The sequence below is a fragment of the Rhinolophus ferrumequinum genome, chromosome 15 (genome assembly GCF_004115265.2).
Source record: "Rhinolophus ferrumequinum isolate MPI-CBG mRhiFer1 chromosome 15, mRhiFer1_v1.p, whole genome shotgun sequence".
NCBI lineage: Eukaryota > Metazoa > Chordata > Mammalia > Chiroptera > Rhinolophidae > Rhinolophus > Rhinolophus ferrumequinum.
The window spans coordinates 13,082,587-13,096,880 of NC_046298.1; the positions used below are offsets into that span (position 1 = coordinate 13,082,587).

Genomic DNA, 14,294 nt, shown 5'->3' on the forward strand with positions numbered 1-14,294 from the left:
CACTTTCTGCACCGTGAAATCCCCCAGTCCTCGCTGGCTTTCCACACGGCGCACAGGTGCAGGTGCCAGCATTTCTGCAGTAGCAAAGGATGGAAAATGAAAGAAGGAAGGAGGGGAGAGAAGAAAGGCTGAGAGAGAACGGTGGTAGTGGGGAGAGAAAGGAGATGGTAGCTGACCTTCATCCTGATATTCACCTTGATGAGAAATGAAGGGGATAATTTACCCTTGACAATAAAATACGGCAGCTGCTTCTGCTTCCTTTAACCAAAGAGGCTGGGGTCAAACAGAAACCAGACACCAATGCATAAAATCGATATAGAAGGAAAGGTCCAAAGGTAAGGTGGGAAATAGACTTAACAAAAACAATTTTGAATACCACACCAATTATTGAAAGTTTATTTACCATATGGCGTACCTTAACCTTGTATTTTATCATGCAATTCTCACACAATGAGAGCAACGTGGAAATTACCTTAGGTACCTAAAGAAAATAAGCAATAATTTGATCTCCCTGAACTTCAAAGTCAACCAGGTAATAAGGGATGGAACGAGGATTCAAAATTTTATCCGACTTCAAAACCCACACTTTGAACTGCAGCGCAGTCTATGTAGTTTTGGGGAGAGAGGTCACAGACAATACATTTAGAAAAATAGCAACTCTGTATATGTTAGTGTAGCTTTTTTTCTTTTAGTTTCCATTCTAATCAAGAAAAATCTTTTAGATACAAAAAATTCATATATTGTATATTTACCAGTGCACATACACTTTGCATTATGTAGCTAATAATATCTTCAAAATCCTTCTTTTAGCTCAAATCGACCTTGAAGTCTGCAGAACTTTTTTGTGGTGGTGGGCGGGGGGGGCAGTTCTTACTCAAAATATTTATCAAGCACATGACTCATATACACAGAAATAGAAGCCTGTGACACATTTACAATAAATAGATATAGACTTGTCCATTAAGATGTAGAAACAATAACGAGGCAAAAATAACAACTTCCCTGTTCATCATTTGTTAGCAATTAAAATAAAGTGCTGTGTATGTATTGTGGGTGCCAATATTACTCTAATCTGGATGAAAAGATGAACGAGGCAAGCTCTCTGCCCTAAATGAGTTGATCAAAGAAGAGGAAAGAAAAAGGAAGGAAAGGAGAGTTGTTTCTTAGTTTCTGTTTTCGTGTCATAATCCAAACAAAGTACACACATGGAGATATTTTTGCTTGTTTGTGGGTTTCTTTTTGTGCTGATGGTAAATGATAGAGATATAACTAACTGCTAGAGAGTCATAGATGTTTCCCTAGAAGAAGTGTTATTTCAGCCCGCCATAGAGGAATGGTGTAATTTGAAGAAAGAAAAAAGTATGTTAAAAGGAGAATTCTTTGCACAAGAATTAGACAAAATAGAGGCTTAGCAGGAGAAATACATTATAAGATGTCAAGACCTGCAGTCAATTCTGATTTGCTGCTGCAAGGGTTATATCTACCCAAGTTATATTGTAAGTAAGAAAGAAGAGATCGAATGTGAAGCCAGGCTGTTTACCTAACTCTGATCTTCAATTTATATCTCTACTTGTGCTTGTTATTTGTCTCATCACGTCCACCTGCTTCTAATATCTGTAATTTTGTGGCATAGCATGTATCCTTACAGGTTTCCTAAAAAGCAATTTAAAACAAACTTGGGTCTATATTATATCCATAAAAATGATTTTTTGTGATTTTATACTCTGAATTTTGCCCACTAATCTTGTTACATAAGGAAGAGCTTTAATATGCCTCCACTTATTGTATAAAATCTGAGATCAGGGGTTTCCCAGATCAAGGTCAGGGTTTAGGGATAAATAAGCAGATCCAAAAAATGAAAACAAAACCCAAAAAAAAGTAGAAAATCAAGTTTTGAAATGTATACTGCTCTGTAAAATGTAATGGACACTTCAATGGCTCAGAAAAAAAGTGAGAGTGGTTCACTAGGAATAGCAATGTCCCGAAGGAAAAAAAAACCCAACAACTTAGTTAAGGCAACAGACAGAAGTTTCTGGAAGTGTGTTCTCCTAATCCACTCTAGACTCGGCCCACCAGCTCCATTCAATATCTGGCTGACTACAGACCTAGACGGTTCTCTTATTTCTCTATGCACACATCTGCATGTGAATATACACAAACAAATAATTAAACATCCAGCAAATATCAATAGGATTAGCCTGGTATGTTGGAACAAATCTTGATAAATCCGCCTCAGTAACAATACTCCAACTACAAGTCTACGAGAGGAATACAAATTCAGCCTATTGAAGGACTGTCATGTAAGGAAAGATATTTTAATAAAACTGCCTCGTCAGTTCCTATTACTAAGGGACTAAAGCTATTGAGCTGTGGAAGTGAGGCCAAAAAAGGGGATTTGGAAATGCAAATTAGAGATAAGACGGTAATAAATGTCTTTTATTCAGCAACACACCATCCCTGATGCCAGGAGCTATTTTAAAGATGACTCTTAGTAATAGTTCTGTGAAATTGGAAGCATACATACCCAAAATGGACATCTCTGGCACGGTAGCATGATAGGGTCCATTAAGAAACTCCGGTGCATTGTCGTTGATGTCTTGAACTTTAATAATAAATTCGGAAGGAGGCTCAAGAGGCTTGTTCGTCTCCCAGTCCACTGCCTGGGCTGTTAGGGTATACTCAGCCTTCTCCTCTCGGTCAAGTCTTTTTATTGCATGGATATCTCCTGTTATATCATTAATTTGAAAGATTGTTCCAGCTCCATCACCTGATAGGATATACTTGATTTTTTTGCTCCCAGGATCCAGGTCTGTGTGCAGCTAAAATAAAAAATGACACTGGTTTGTGATGGGGCAATTTGCAACATTATTTTTTTAACTACCTCCTGTTTGAATATCAAGTTGGTTCTTCTTACATGAACTGAAATTTCATCAATTTCTGCGAACAGTAACTATAGAAAGCATCTAGGCAACTGTATCCATATCAATCAAAATACAACAATGAAATCATTAAGTTTGAACAGTTAAAAAAATTATTCTGACCTGTTTAGTATAAAGTGACATGCATTTAGAGTCATAAAATGATCCAGGAGAAAGTACAAAAGTGTATGGACTCTTTTCAATTTATTAATAATTTATTTAAACTTATTATTAGCCACCTTTTATAAATCACTATTTGTGTGCCAAGAACTATGTGAACCATTTCTTATACGATAATTCCCTTAATTTTTATCAAAAAAGAAAAAATCAAAGTGTTCAAATATTTTATATGAAACATGAGAAAAAGGATGTGTGATAAGACACACAATAAACTCTCAAGGTTGATATTTTTGATTAAACATGGTAGACCCAGATTCGACTCAGATCTGCCTGCTATATGTACAAAAACAAAAATAATTCTAATAATCAGGTGTATATTAAAATCTTATGTTTGTCTAGGATGTTGTTTTCCTTGTTTCATACAAGTCTTCTGGTTCAGGAAAATGATTCCCATTTTACAAAGAAGACTGAGGCCAGAATATGGGAACACGTTTTCCAGAAATGGGACCACTTTGAAAAATAAGAACTTTGCAGCAGGGATTCAGATCCATCTCAGGTTACGGAAACAAACGTTTATTGAACACCTACTCTACCTGAAATGTTTTGGTAGATACTGGCCAGGCATTGTCTGGCTTTAAAATTTTCAGTTTACTCTCAAGAGGGAGACTGAAGTGTTCGGATACATGGGCTTCTTTTTATACTCTCTTGACTCCTGGTAAAAACACTAAAATAAACCAAGAATCTATATCTGTAGTTTGAATTTTCCAGAGGAAAAAAATCATTGAATTATAGTTGCACAATATTGCTTAAATGCACGTTTTCAGTTTAATTCTGTTATTTAAATGCCAATATAGTTTCACTTACTGCTCCATGAGATTTTAAATACTAGTTTCTTAGAGAAAAAAAAATTGTCTAGTGGAAAAAAAACTCTTAGAAACTCAAAAGACATTGTGTTCTCTTGGAATCACCTCTATTCAGAACAGGCTCTATCACTTTCTTCGCCAATTTAAATTGTATTTAGCGCTTCAGTAAATGAAAAGAAAAGATTATGAAAAAGACATAAAGTAGCAACAAAGAATTCAAATGCATCAAGATCGCCAACTTAACTTTTGAATATTTTAAAAAGTTAAAGCAGAAGATCACATCAAATATTTATTGAATCTCAAAAATGTATCCCTTTCATTTATTGTATTAAATTTATTAACAAGAGCAAATATTGAAATGCCACTTTAGCTTAATGAATGTGGGATTATAATTCATTAATGTGATATTAATCCCAATTTATGATCATTTTAATTTATGTGCATTTTAACATTTCTATTAGCATTTTTATTAAAAAAAGATTATTTGAATAATATATCATTCCTGGAGTTTTTCCATTTATACACAAGGCATTCCTGAGACACAGAAGATATTGGTAAGTGTCTCTCTTGTCCACTGCATTTTTGTTTTTAAAAATGAAGCCTTTCAAAAAAACGATATTATTATGTTAGAACAAATTTGTGCTATATTTTTCTTACATTTGTCAATTGGTAAATTAGTATTATAATCTTAACTTAGGTTTTGATGTTTCCCTTACGTTCAGAAACAACTGAGTGAGAAAAAGGGAAAAAAGAAACATAGGTTTTTGAAAGACTAAAGCAAAAGGTAAGAGTCAGGTCTCTAACTATAAGGACTGGAGAAATTAACACACTTATTTGAGCTTCAATGACTCTGGGTGTAACGTGGGGATAAAACATCTACTCTACAGAACTGAGTTTCAAATAGAGATAATCTATTTGAAAAATAGACAAAAATGGAAGTGGACATATTAAGTGTGCAATAACTAAAACCATTTTACTTCACATTGTATTCAACCATATACAACTATCTGAAAATATTGTGATAAGCCCAGTTGCAACCTAAGTGAAACCAAGTTCCTGAGACTTTATCCTGAAAATATGCTTATGAAACTGAAAAAAAAAAAAAAAAAAACTTAGTAACTAATTCTTCTTTCTTTTGGAAATTCATTTTTAGCAAATCTCAGTAAAATCCAGATCCCTGGCCTAATGGTAATCTTGAAACACAGACTGTTGTATTTCTATATTCATTAGTGTCCTATTAGTTGTAACACACACACACACACACACAAACGCACACACACGCATACACACACGTTTTTTCACATGGCGTTCAAGTAACTGAACTGGCATTACAAAAGAAAAGCAGTAGGTATGTAAGAATAGCAATTTACAGGCAGCTCATAAGACTCCCAGTTTGGACATCAGAAAGACTCAGGGTCTACAATGTCCAGCTACTACTTTTTCAGTTGGTCTTCACATAAATCTCTCAGAATCTGCTTGCTTCAATGCAACGACACCATTCCTATCAATGTATCCCACCTCAGGACTGTGAGATTCTGGGACCAAAGGTATCCTGTCTGTGAGATTCTGGGACCAAAGGTATCCCAAATGCACCAAATGCTCACACGTGTGCATCCTTGGGAAGTATGAGGACCGTCTCTGTCAATGGCTGCTTCTGATTAGAGCAGGGTCAAGGCCACGTGCAAGCTGGCCTGGGTGGCGAGACTCCTGGGCCTGGCTGTGATACCCAAGACCTCACCCATTCATTCATTAAACATGCGCAGAGCATGGGTGCAGACAGCACAGACATGGTCTCTGCACTCAAAGACACAGAGGTTAGTGGAACATAAGCACAAATAAACAAAAAATGTAGAAGAAGTATAATAATAATAGTAATAATAATAATACTTATTACATATATTGACTTATTATATGCTAAACATTTTATATATATAAACATAATGTTATTCTCAGCGGAAACTAGAGACCATGCCTCCATTCATCAATGAAACGACAGATTCAGAGATATTTTTTTTAGGACACTTTTCTACAGACTGCATTATCAGCAAGTGGCAATCTTAACAGCATGCGTTTAGAGTAAATCTCCTGGATTCAAAGGCATGTGCTAAAAGCTATGGTATGGAAAGAAGAGAGGCCTGTGAGAGCTGTATAAGAACCTTACTCAACCCAGAAAGTGGAGTGTGGAGGAACAGAAAAAGCCTCCCCAAAGAAGTAATGAGAAAAACCGCAGCTCTCAGAGAGGGAGGAAATGCATTCCAGGCACAGGTAATAAAAGTGTAGGTGAAGATGCCGTGGTAAGAGAGAGCGTGTACTAAGTTAGATAAACTAAAGATGATTCAATGTGGCTCGAGCACTGAATCGAAGAAAAGAGAGGGGGCAAGAAATAGGAATAGAAACGAAGGCAGGGGCCCCATCCTGTCACCCTGTTGAATCCAAGTTACGGAGTTCGGATCGGACTAGTAAAGCACCAAGAGTCCATAGGCACAAGGTTTCAGTAAGGAGCCTGACATAATCATGGTTTTGTTTTAGTCACTTCACAGTGGTTGGGTACCTCTAAGCAAAGGTTTTGGAAGCAACCGGAAGAGGATGTCAGACAGGACACGTACATACCAATTCATAAAGCTGCCTCAGTTTAACTTCTCCAGTTCTGCCCGCACCCGTATGTCACATCTCCACGCAGAGGAACCTCCAGGCTCTCTGCTGACTCCCTGCAGCCTGGAGAAGCACAGGGTGTCCGGTGTGTGGTGAGAAATCCCGGAATCTCATAGTAAGTCTTTGATTTCAGGGATCATAACAGGATTGCCGCATAACTGAGCTGAATTGTACGAGTTTAATTACACCCTCACCATGTTCCATATATTTGCGGAATACTCTCCAATTAAAATACGAGTTTATACGCTAAAAGTCACGGAAAGAAGCATTTGCATTTTGCATTTTCATTCTCCTTTGTATCCTCATTGCCTTTTGAGGGATCTGTCAAATTTCGGAAGCTCAAAAATACAGAGTAAGGTGAATGTGAAGGAAGGGGGGGAAAAAGCACACTTTCTCATTTTCTTTTCAAAACAAGGATTTAAAGAAGAATCAAAGAATTTAGTAAAGTTAGGCCCAGTGGGCTAAAATCATATCCAGTTCCCTCAAACTTGAGCACACAGCCTAAGAACTGAGCCATAGTACATGAGAATGTGGTTGCCAGGATGAAGGAATGCTCAGATAGGTGGATGGGTAATGGAAGAATAATAGATGGATAATACATGACAATTATCTGGTACTCACACATCACTGTTCTCACCCCCGACCCCACCCCGGTCTTCAGTATCACCCATATCTCTTTTATGTGGCTGTTGAAAAAAAAGAAGTACAAACTACTTTCTCCCTTCTCACACAGGATCCCCGAGGACACTAAAGTACTCCTAGGACAACACAGCCTAGAGAAAATATAATCTTCTCAGAGTGTCTATTTTAATATCAAAGAATGATTTCAATTACCATCCTGATCACCTTTTCTTCTCAAGTGAGTGATGACGAACAGGGTTCAGTGAACTACAGGGAAAATCCCTTCCTCTTCTGAAAATCAGGTAGCTCTGGCATCGGAACTTATTTTGAAGTTCCATTCTATCACATGCTGAGAGAGTTTCTCAAGTTTCCGATAGTCCTCTACAGAAGTATCTAAGTTACGAGGTGAGAATCAGCATCTTTTGGAATCCAAAAAGGTTACCGGGGAACTCGGTCACTTACTGATATCTACTCTTCATGAATCCACTTACCCTTGGAGAGGAAAGCAAGCTTAACACTCTTGAATCAATTTACATCTTAGCACGACATTCTCAGTACGTAGTCGGAGCCTGTCAAGGAGAAACTGTGCTGTCGACTACGAACCTATCAGTGAATGGACTCATAATCTAATCCTTAAGTCACAACCACGCACTGTCAAAGATGGCATGAAGGACATTGACACTATATAAGTTTTTGTCCTAAATCTCCGAGATGAGAAAGAATATAGGACTTCGATCTAGATTAGGGACATCTTTAGGCTGCTAGGAGAGTGAAAGGGCAGGTACAGAAAGAGAAAGAGAGTACAACAGTTCCCTTCATGTGTCTGAAGTCTCCCCGCCTCAAAGATCAAAAGTAGACTTGAATTCTGCTTATTTTAATTGGTAGTTCACCCAAAGCCCCCCCACCCTCTGGTAAGCACCAAACTACTGTCTGTGTCTATGAGTTTTTTGTTTATTTGTTTGTCTTGTAAGGGTGGAGGGAGGTGGTAGATGAGGGTAAACAGGGTCAAATATATGGTGATAGAAGGAGAACTGACTCTGGGTGGTGAACATACAGTGTGATATATAGATGATGTATTACAGAATGGTACACTTGAAACCTATGTAATTTTACTAACCAGTGTCATCCCAATAAGTTTTAATAATAAAAAATGTGCAGTTCAGCCCTGTTTTCCACTACAGAACATCTCACAATGGATGCTGACCACATATGAAATGGCCCACTCAAGAAAGAGTTTGGTCCCACTATTTTATTCGAGCAGACTGAGACAATCACTTGCTTCTGATGTAGTGCTACATAAAGGAAGCATCATATGATGGTGGTAGGCGGGTGGGAGAGATCAGCGAGCCATGATGCGCTACATAACTTGTAAGATGCCTGTATATGCTGCAATGTTATACGACTACAGAAAATTGAAATAATTCAAATATAGTTATCTTTCATCCAGTCACTCTGTTCTTAGCAGGTTGCAGAAACTAACTACATCATAAAACTAAAACTAGGTAATAGGCATAAAAAACAACCCAATGTTTTATTAAGATCAAGTTGGGAATATGCAATTATCCTTGTCATCACACACTCTAAAGAAATAATAATTCCGTGAACTAGTAACAGTTCTCAAAGTAATTTACATATGAGTCACATTACCCTTAAACTATCTTAAGAGGGGAGAGGTTAAAAAAGAAACAATCCCTGTTAAAAGAATAGAACACAGCATCCCACACTGAAAATGACCTCTGCTTCACAAAAAGATACTTTCTAATGTGTTACAGCAGGCAAATGTGTAGCATCTTGATATCGCAGACACATGTTCTTTGCATTCTGTGTCAGCTGCCAGTGTGAGTACTGAACAGAAATGACCTGGCCATGGGGACTAGTGCCCAGAGAAACAGGAAATTGGAAGCAAGTCCAAGTAAGGGAAATGCTGCTTTTGCTTCAGGGACCTGAAAATACAGTTAGAAAAACATATGCATTGTTTGTACTTCTCTTTTAAATGGTTTAAGTTCCACAAGGGCAGGACTTCTATGTACATTGTTCAACATTATCTCCAATAAGCATCATACTTGGCACATAGTAAATGCTCATGAAAGTATAAATGCTGGATATATATGTATACTTTATATATACTGGAGATATATACTCATATACCAAATTCAATAAATACCGCATATTGACTTTTTCAAGCTCACACAATTAACAAATGAGAGAATCAGATGTGACCTGATAAATCAGATTCCAGGCCATGTACATTTTAGCATAATTCTATAGAGACTCTCCAGAAAGCAAAACTAGTTAGTCTGGGGGCCTCCTATTTCTGTAGATGATGAGACAGATTGGAGAAGCCTCTCTAGTTCGTCCTTGAATGGCAATAGAGATTTAATATAGTATGCATTTAGAAACCACGTGTATGAAACCATACATGACTGACGCATTTTGTGAAGCCATTTATCATATAGAAATTTGACACAGCAGTATGCTCCCCTCATAGGAACACAAGGAGGGAATGTTGACAAGGAGAGGCTAGAAGAATGTTTCCCAAGAGACTTCCCAAGCTGACATTCATGACCTTGGCAAATTTGTTATTATCTTCTGTGAGGACCACCGCTTTACAGGTTTGGAGATATGATGTGTCAGGCCCATAGCAAATCTACCTGTCTTAGGTAGACTCCATTAAAATAATTACCTAGTCTAATTTTTGTCAGGCAAGGTACTGATGATAACAGCATTTCAAATATTTAAGTTACCATGAGCTAAATTTCTCTCTCTATAAAAATCCACAAACAAGTGGAGCCAAAGTCGTCCTTGATAGAATTAAGATAAAGGAGAATTAGATGACTAATTCTATAATGATGCCATAGGAAAAAAAATAGCTTAAGTTTGCCCACCTTCCAAAAAATGAACTTAAAAATGCTCCAAAAATGCTTAAATTCCACATTCTCAGATTTTCTGTTTTCCTTTAACTACTAAGGTGGAGACTCCCATATTTAACCAAACGATCATTAAAAGGGGAAAAAGGGGGAGAGGCAATGACCTCCCTTCCGTTTGATATATCTTTTCTCATATGTGCTAAAAACCGCCTGGTTAACATATTAAACCTGACAGGTTTGGAGGTCAATGTGTTTCTCTACGGCAACCAGAGATTTATAGAATACTAGTTCAGATTATGGGACTTAGAATGAGAACCTCATAAGAAATAGAGCTAGATTGGAACAAGCCATAAGATATTGAGGAATTTACTTAACCTCTCCAATAGTCAGTTCCCTTATTTGTAAAATGTTTTAATAAGTTTTAATAACCCTACCTTTAGGGTTTTGTTATGATTAGAATGTGACAACAGACAATAGATAAAAGCATGATATCTTCTAGGAACTAAGAAATTCCGATAAAAATGCTTATAGGTTGGATTTTGTGGAGACTGAATTCTGGAACGATAGGTTGTACCAAACCTGTCACTGCTTTCTAAGAAAAATACACTTAACAACGTATTCTGAGTCAGAATTAAACATACAACATTGATTTGTAGTAGAAATAAGAATGTCACTTCTTGAGTTAAATGGTCTAGGTACAATGTGAGCTTAAACTCTCACTTTGGGCATGTCACTTAATCACATATTTGGGACTTATTCACCTATCCACTAATTAATGATAGGGGATATATCTGGAAGTTTTTATTTCTTTTCATTCAGCTTTATTAAGGTATAATTGACAAATGAAATTGAGAGATATTTAAAGCGTACATTGTTTTTGTTTCTTGTTACTCAGTAACTATAAGCCTAGCAGTTGAGGGAAAGTGGCTGATGTGCACTCCATCATTGAATAAATACTTACGTGGGCAAGAGTGTGGGTGAGAGCAATAGTGGACCATTTACTGCAAAGAGACTAGGATGAATGGATCAAGTAGTGGAAAAATTGGTTGATAAGCAAATTAAGGGAGGTAGATAGATGGTTTTATTGGAGAATGCATTGACAAAGTAGATAACAGATAAAGGGATGGCTGACTAAATAAAATTCTCAGCCATCCTTCCATTTAAGTTCCAGCACATATGAAATACTATGAATCAATGGGTGAATGAACAGATGGACATGTGGTGAGTGCCTGGGCTGTAAAGGCCACAGGTTCTCACTAAAAGGTTGGTTTTGGAAAAACATAACAAATTATTCTGTCTCAGAGCACTACACCTGGTATTACACTAAAGTAGACATAGTTCTTGGAAGTTCAACAATAAATTGCAAGATATTCTTATATAAAGATCTTTGATGTATATTTAATTTTCAACAAAACAATCTCTCCACTAGTTTCCTGAAAAAACCCAAACAAACAAAAACAAAAGAACACTTCTTTTCTCTCGACAGGATGGATGGATAGATAGATAGATAGATCGATAAAAATATTGTGCCAAATCAATATATAATGTAGTAATATAATATACAGTGTATTAAGTTGGTGCAAAAGTAATTGCAGTTTAAAAGGTTAAAGATAATTGCAAAACCCACAATTACTTTTGTACCAACCTAATACATAAGGAGAATAGGATTTAAAAAAGAAACATAGGATTATTATCCAAAGAAAAGAAGTGGATTTTAAATAGATACGGATATTTAAAACAGGTATTCAGGATATTTTCCAAAGGTCAGTTTCTAGGAGAGCATTCAGGTTTTTTTGGAAAAGGGGACAATGTTAAGAAAATGTTGTGCCCATATTCTTTATGTTTCAAATGAACTTTAACCAGAGTACCAGTAGGAGTTAAAAAAGATGAGATGGATATCTGATGTGGTAATCACAATTGCTTACTAAACGGGATGTATCTTGTTATCCAAATAACTGACAGAGCACAGTGGGAAAGAACCCAGTGGATAACCAAATGACAGATATCTACTTTATCTGAAATTCTATATTTATAAAGAGACAAGGATAATCAAAATGCAATGAACTTGCAAGAACATTGCAACAATTGAAGTTAAATACATAAAGCTGGGGTTTAGTTTGGGCCATAAAACAGAGTGCGACGTTAGCAAACCATCTTTTTTCTGTGCTCAAAAAGCCTGATAATAACTTAGCTGTGTTATTCACTCCTGTCCCTTGAGCACTGTAAACTGTCTCCTTCTAACTAAGAAAGAGGAGGTTCATGAACAAAGCTCAGATGTAACAGAAATAATATGTTCAAGTTTCAGCCATGACTACTCAATGGGTAGATGAATGGTTTGATGGATGAACGGATAAACGTGTCGATAAGAGAATTACAAAGAGGCGGAGGGAAGTAAACGGTTTTATTGGACAATGTATGGGTGGAGGAAAGAGTAGATAAGAGGATGGCTAACTAAATAGATTCACAAATATCTGTCCTTCTAAATAAATGACAATCAAAAGACCTGGTTTGAATTACAACTATTAGGTGTGATTTGGACAAGTTACTTAAATTTTCCCTATTTTAGTGTCCTTTTGTTAAAATGACACAACAAGGCCATCAGCACCATTACCAAAAATATGATCTCAGATTGTTGTACGGCAGCATGGATGTGAAAGGTTTTGTTTTAACTCTTACTCTCCCAAGTACAATTATCTCTATAGTGAAGATTTGAAAATGGAACTTTGTATCATAAATTTATCAGACTTAGATGTTAATAAGATAGCTTGCAGTGCTGTGTGTGTGTGCGTGCATTTAAGTGTTTGTGTGTGTTTATGTATGTTTCACTACTCCACCTCCATTCTGCCAACAAAACCCGGAAGTTCACTGAGAAAATATCAAACAGTAAAACAATACATGTTCAAGAAAAACCTGAAAACTCAAGATGCTCTCTTACTTTCCCCACTGTAAACAGATCTATAGATCTGTTGGAACTGTGTAAATCTCCTGCTTCAATAAGAATAATAAACTTATGAAAATAAGTAGGGTATTTGTGTCATTTACAAACAGAAACAAAACTAATCCTTCCCAGTCCTCTATTAGGAGCTGAAATGTGTTCCCTCAAACTTCACAGGTTGAAGCCCTAATCCCCCACATCTCGGAATGTGACTGTCTTTGCAGGTAGAGCCCGTAGAGAAATGATTATGTTAAAATGAAGCTAAAACGGGCCTTAATCCAATCTAACTGGTGTCCTTAAAGAAGAAGTTTGGACCCACAAAGAGACACCAGGGATGCACATGCACTGGGGAAGGACAATGTGAAGATGTAGGAGAAGGTTGCCACCTGAGAGCCAAGGTGAGAGGCTTCACAAAACTCATGTCGTTTTTAGCCACCGTGTTTGTGATTATTTGTCATAGTAACAATAGAAAACTTATATAATATTTTTAATCAATACAATAACAGAATTGATAAGTTTACATATCAGGTATCTAGTGACCTTGCATCTTTTCTAATTATATCTTCCTTAATTGATAAAATAAGGGAAGGGGTACTAAGTTGCTTTTCAGATGCTTTATAGTTTAAACAGACTGTGAATAGTTAGACACAGCCTTCCCTTTTGCATAGCTATTTTATATTGTCAATATACTACCACATCTACCTTGTCAGTAAATAGTGTTACCACAGCTACCCAGGCACAAGGGGTAACCCACTCATTTGCTTATTCCCCTATTTTTCCAAGACCATGGAGAGTTTCCTTACATTGGATACATTCATTTCCTATTGCATTTAAGTATCAAAACAAACCTATGAGGTACATATCAGACACCTCATGTTACAGATTAAGAAACTGAAGGTTAGAATATTGAGCAATTGCTCAACATCACATATAGCGAAAGAGGGTAAAAGGATTCAAATCCAAGTCTATCTGCTTCTCACTCATGTCTGTTTTATTGGTTTAATGCTGTGTGCCAGTCCAAAGAAAGGGGAACCAAATAAAAGCACCTGAAAGCAAAGACTTCACCGTTCATAAAACTATAAACTGTTCGGTGATTTTTTTTTAAACATACGTTTCATTTAGCATAATACCCACTAGGTTCATCCATGTCATGTCAGACAGAGAAAGACAAATACTGTATGGTTTCACTTACATGTGGGATCTAAAAAAAACAAAAGAAACGCACAAACAAAACAAAAACAGACTCATGGAAACAGAGATCAAACTGATGGTTCTGTCCGGGGCAGGGGTGTGGGAAAAAGGCAAAGAGGAATATAGT

General features: G+C 36.7%; 1 protein-coding gene across 2 annotated transcripts in view; it reads right to left on the reverse strand.

Moving 5' to 3' along the window:
• Positions 1 to 14,294, reverse strand: part of CDH8 (cadherin 8) — a 323,683-nt gene that overhangs the window by 217,191 nt on the left and 92,198 nt on the right. For both annotated transcript variants that reach the window (XM_033129667.1, XM_033129668.1), the window contains exon 3: positions 2,525 to 2,819. In XM_033129667.1, coding sequence (XP_032985558.1) covers positions 2,525 to 2,819 — 295 coding nt within the window. The remainder of the gene's footprint in view (positions 1 to 2,524; positions 2,820 to 14,294) is intronic.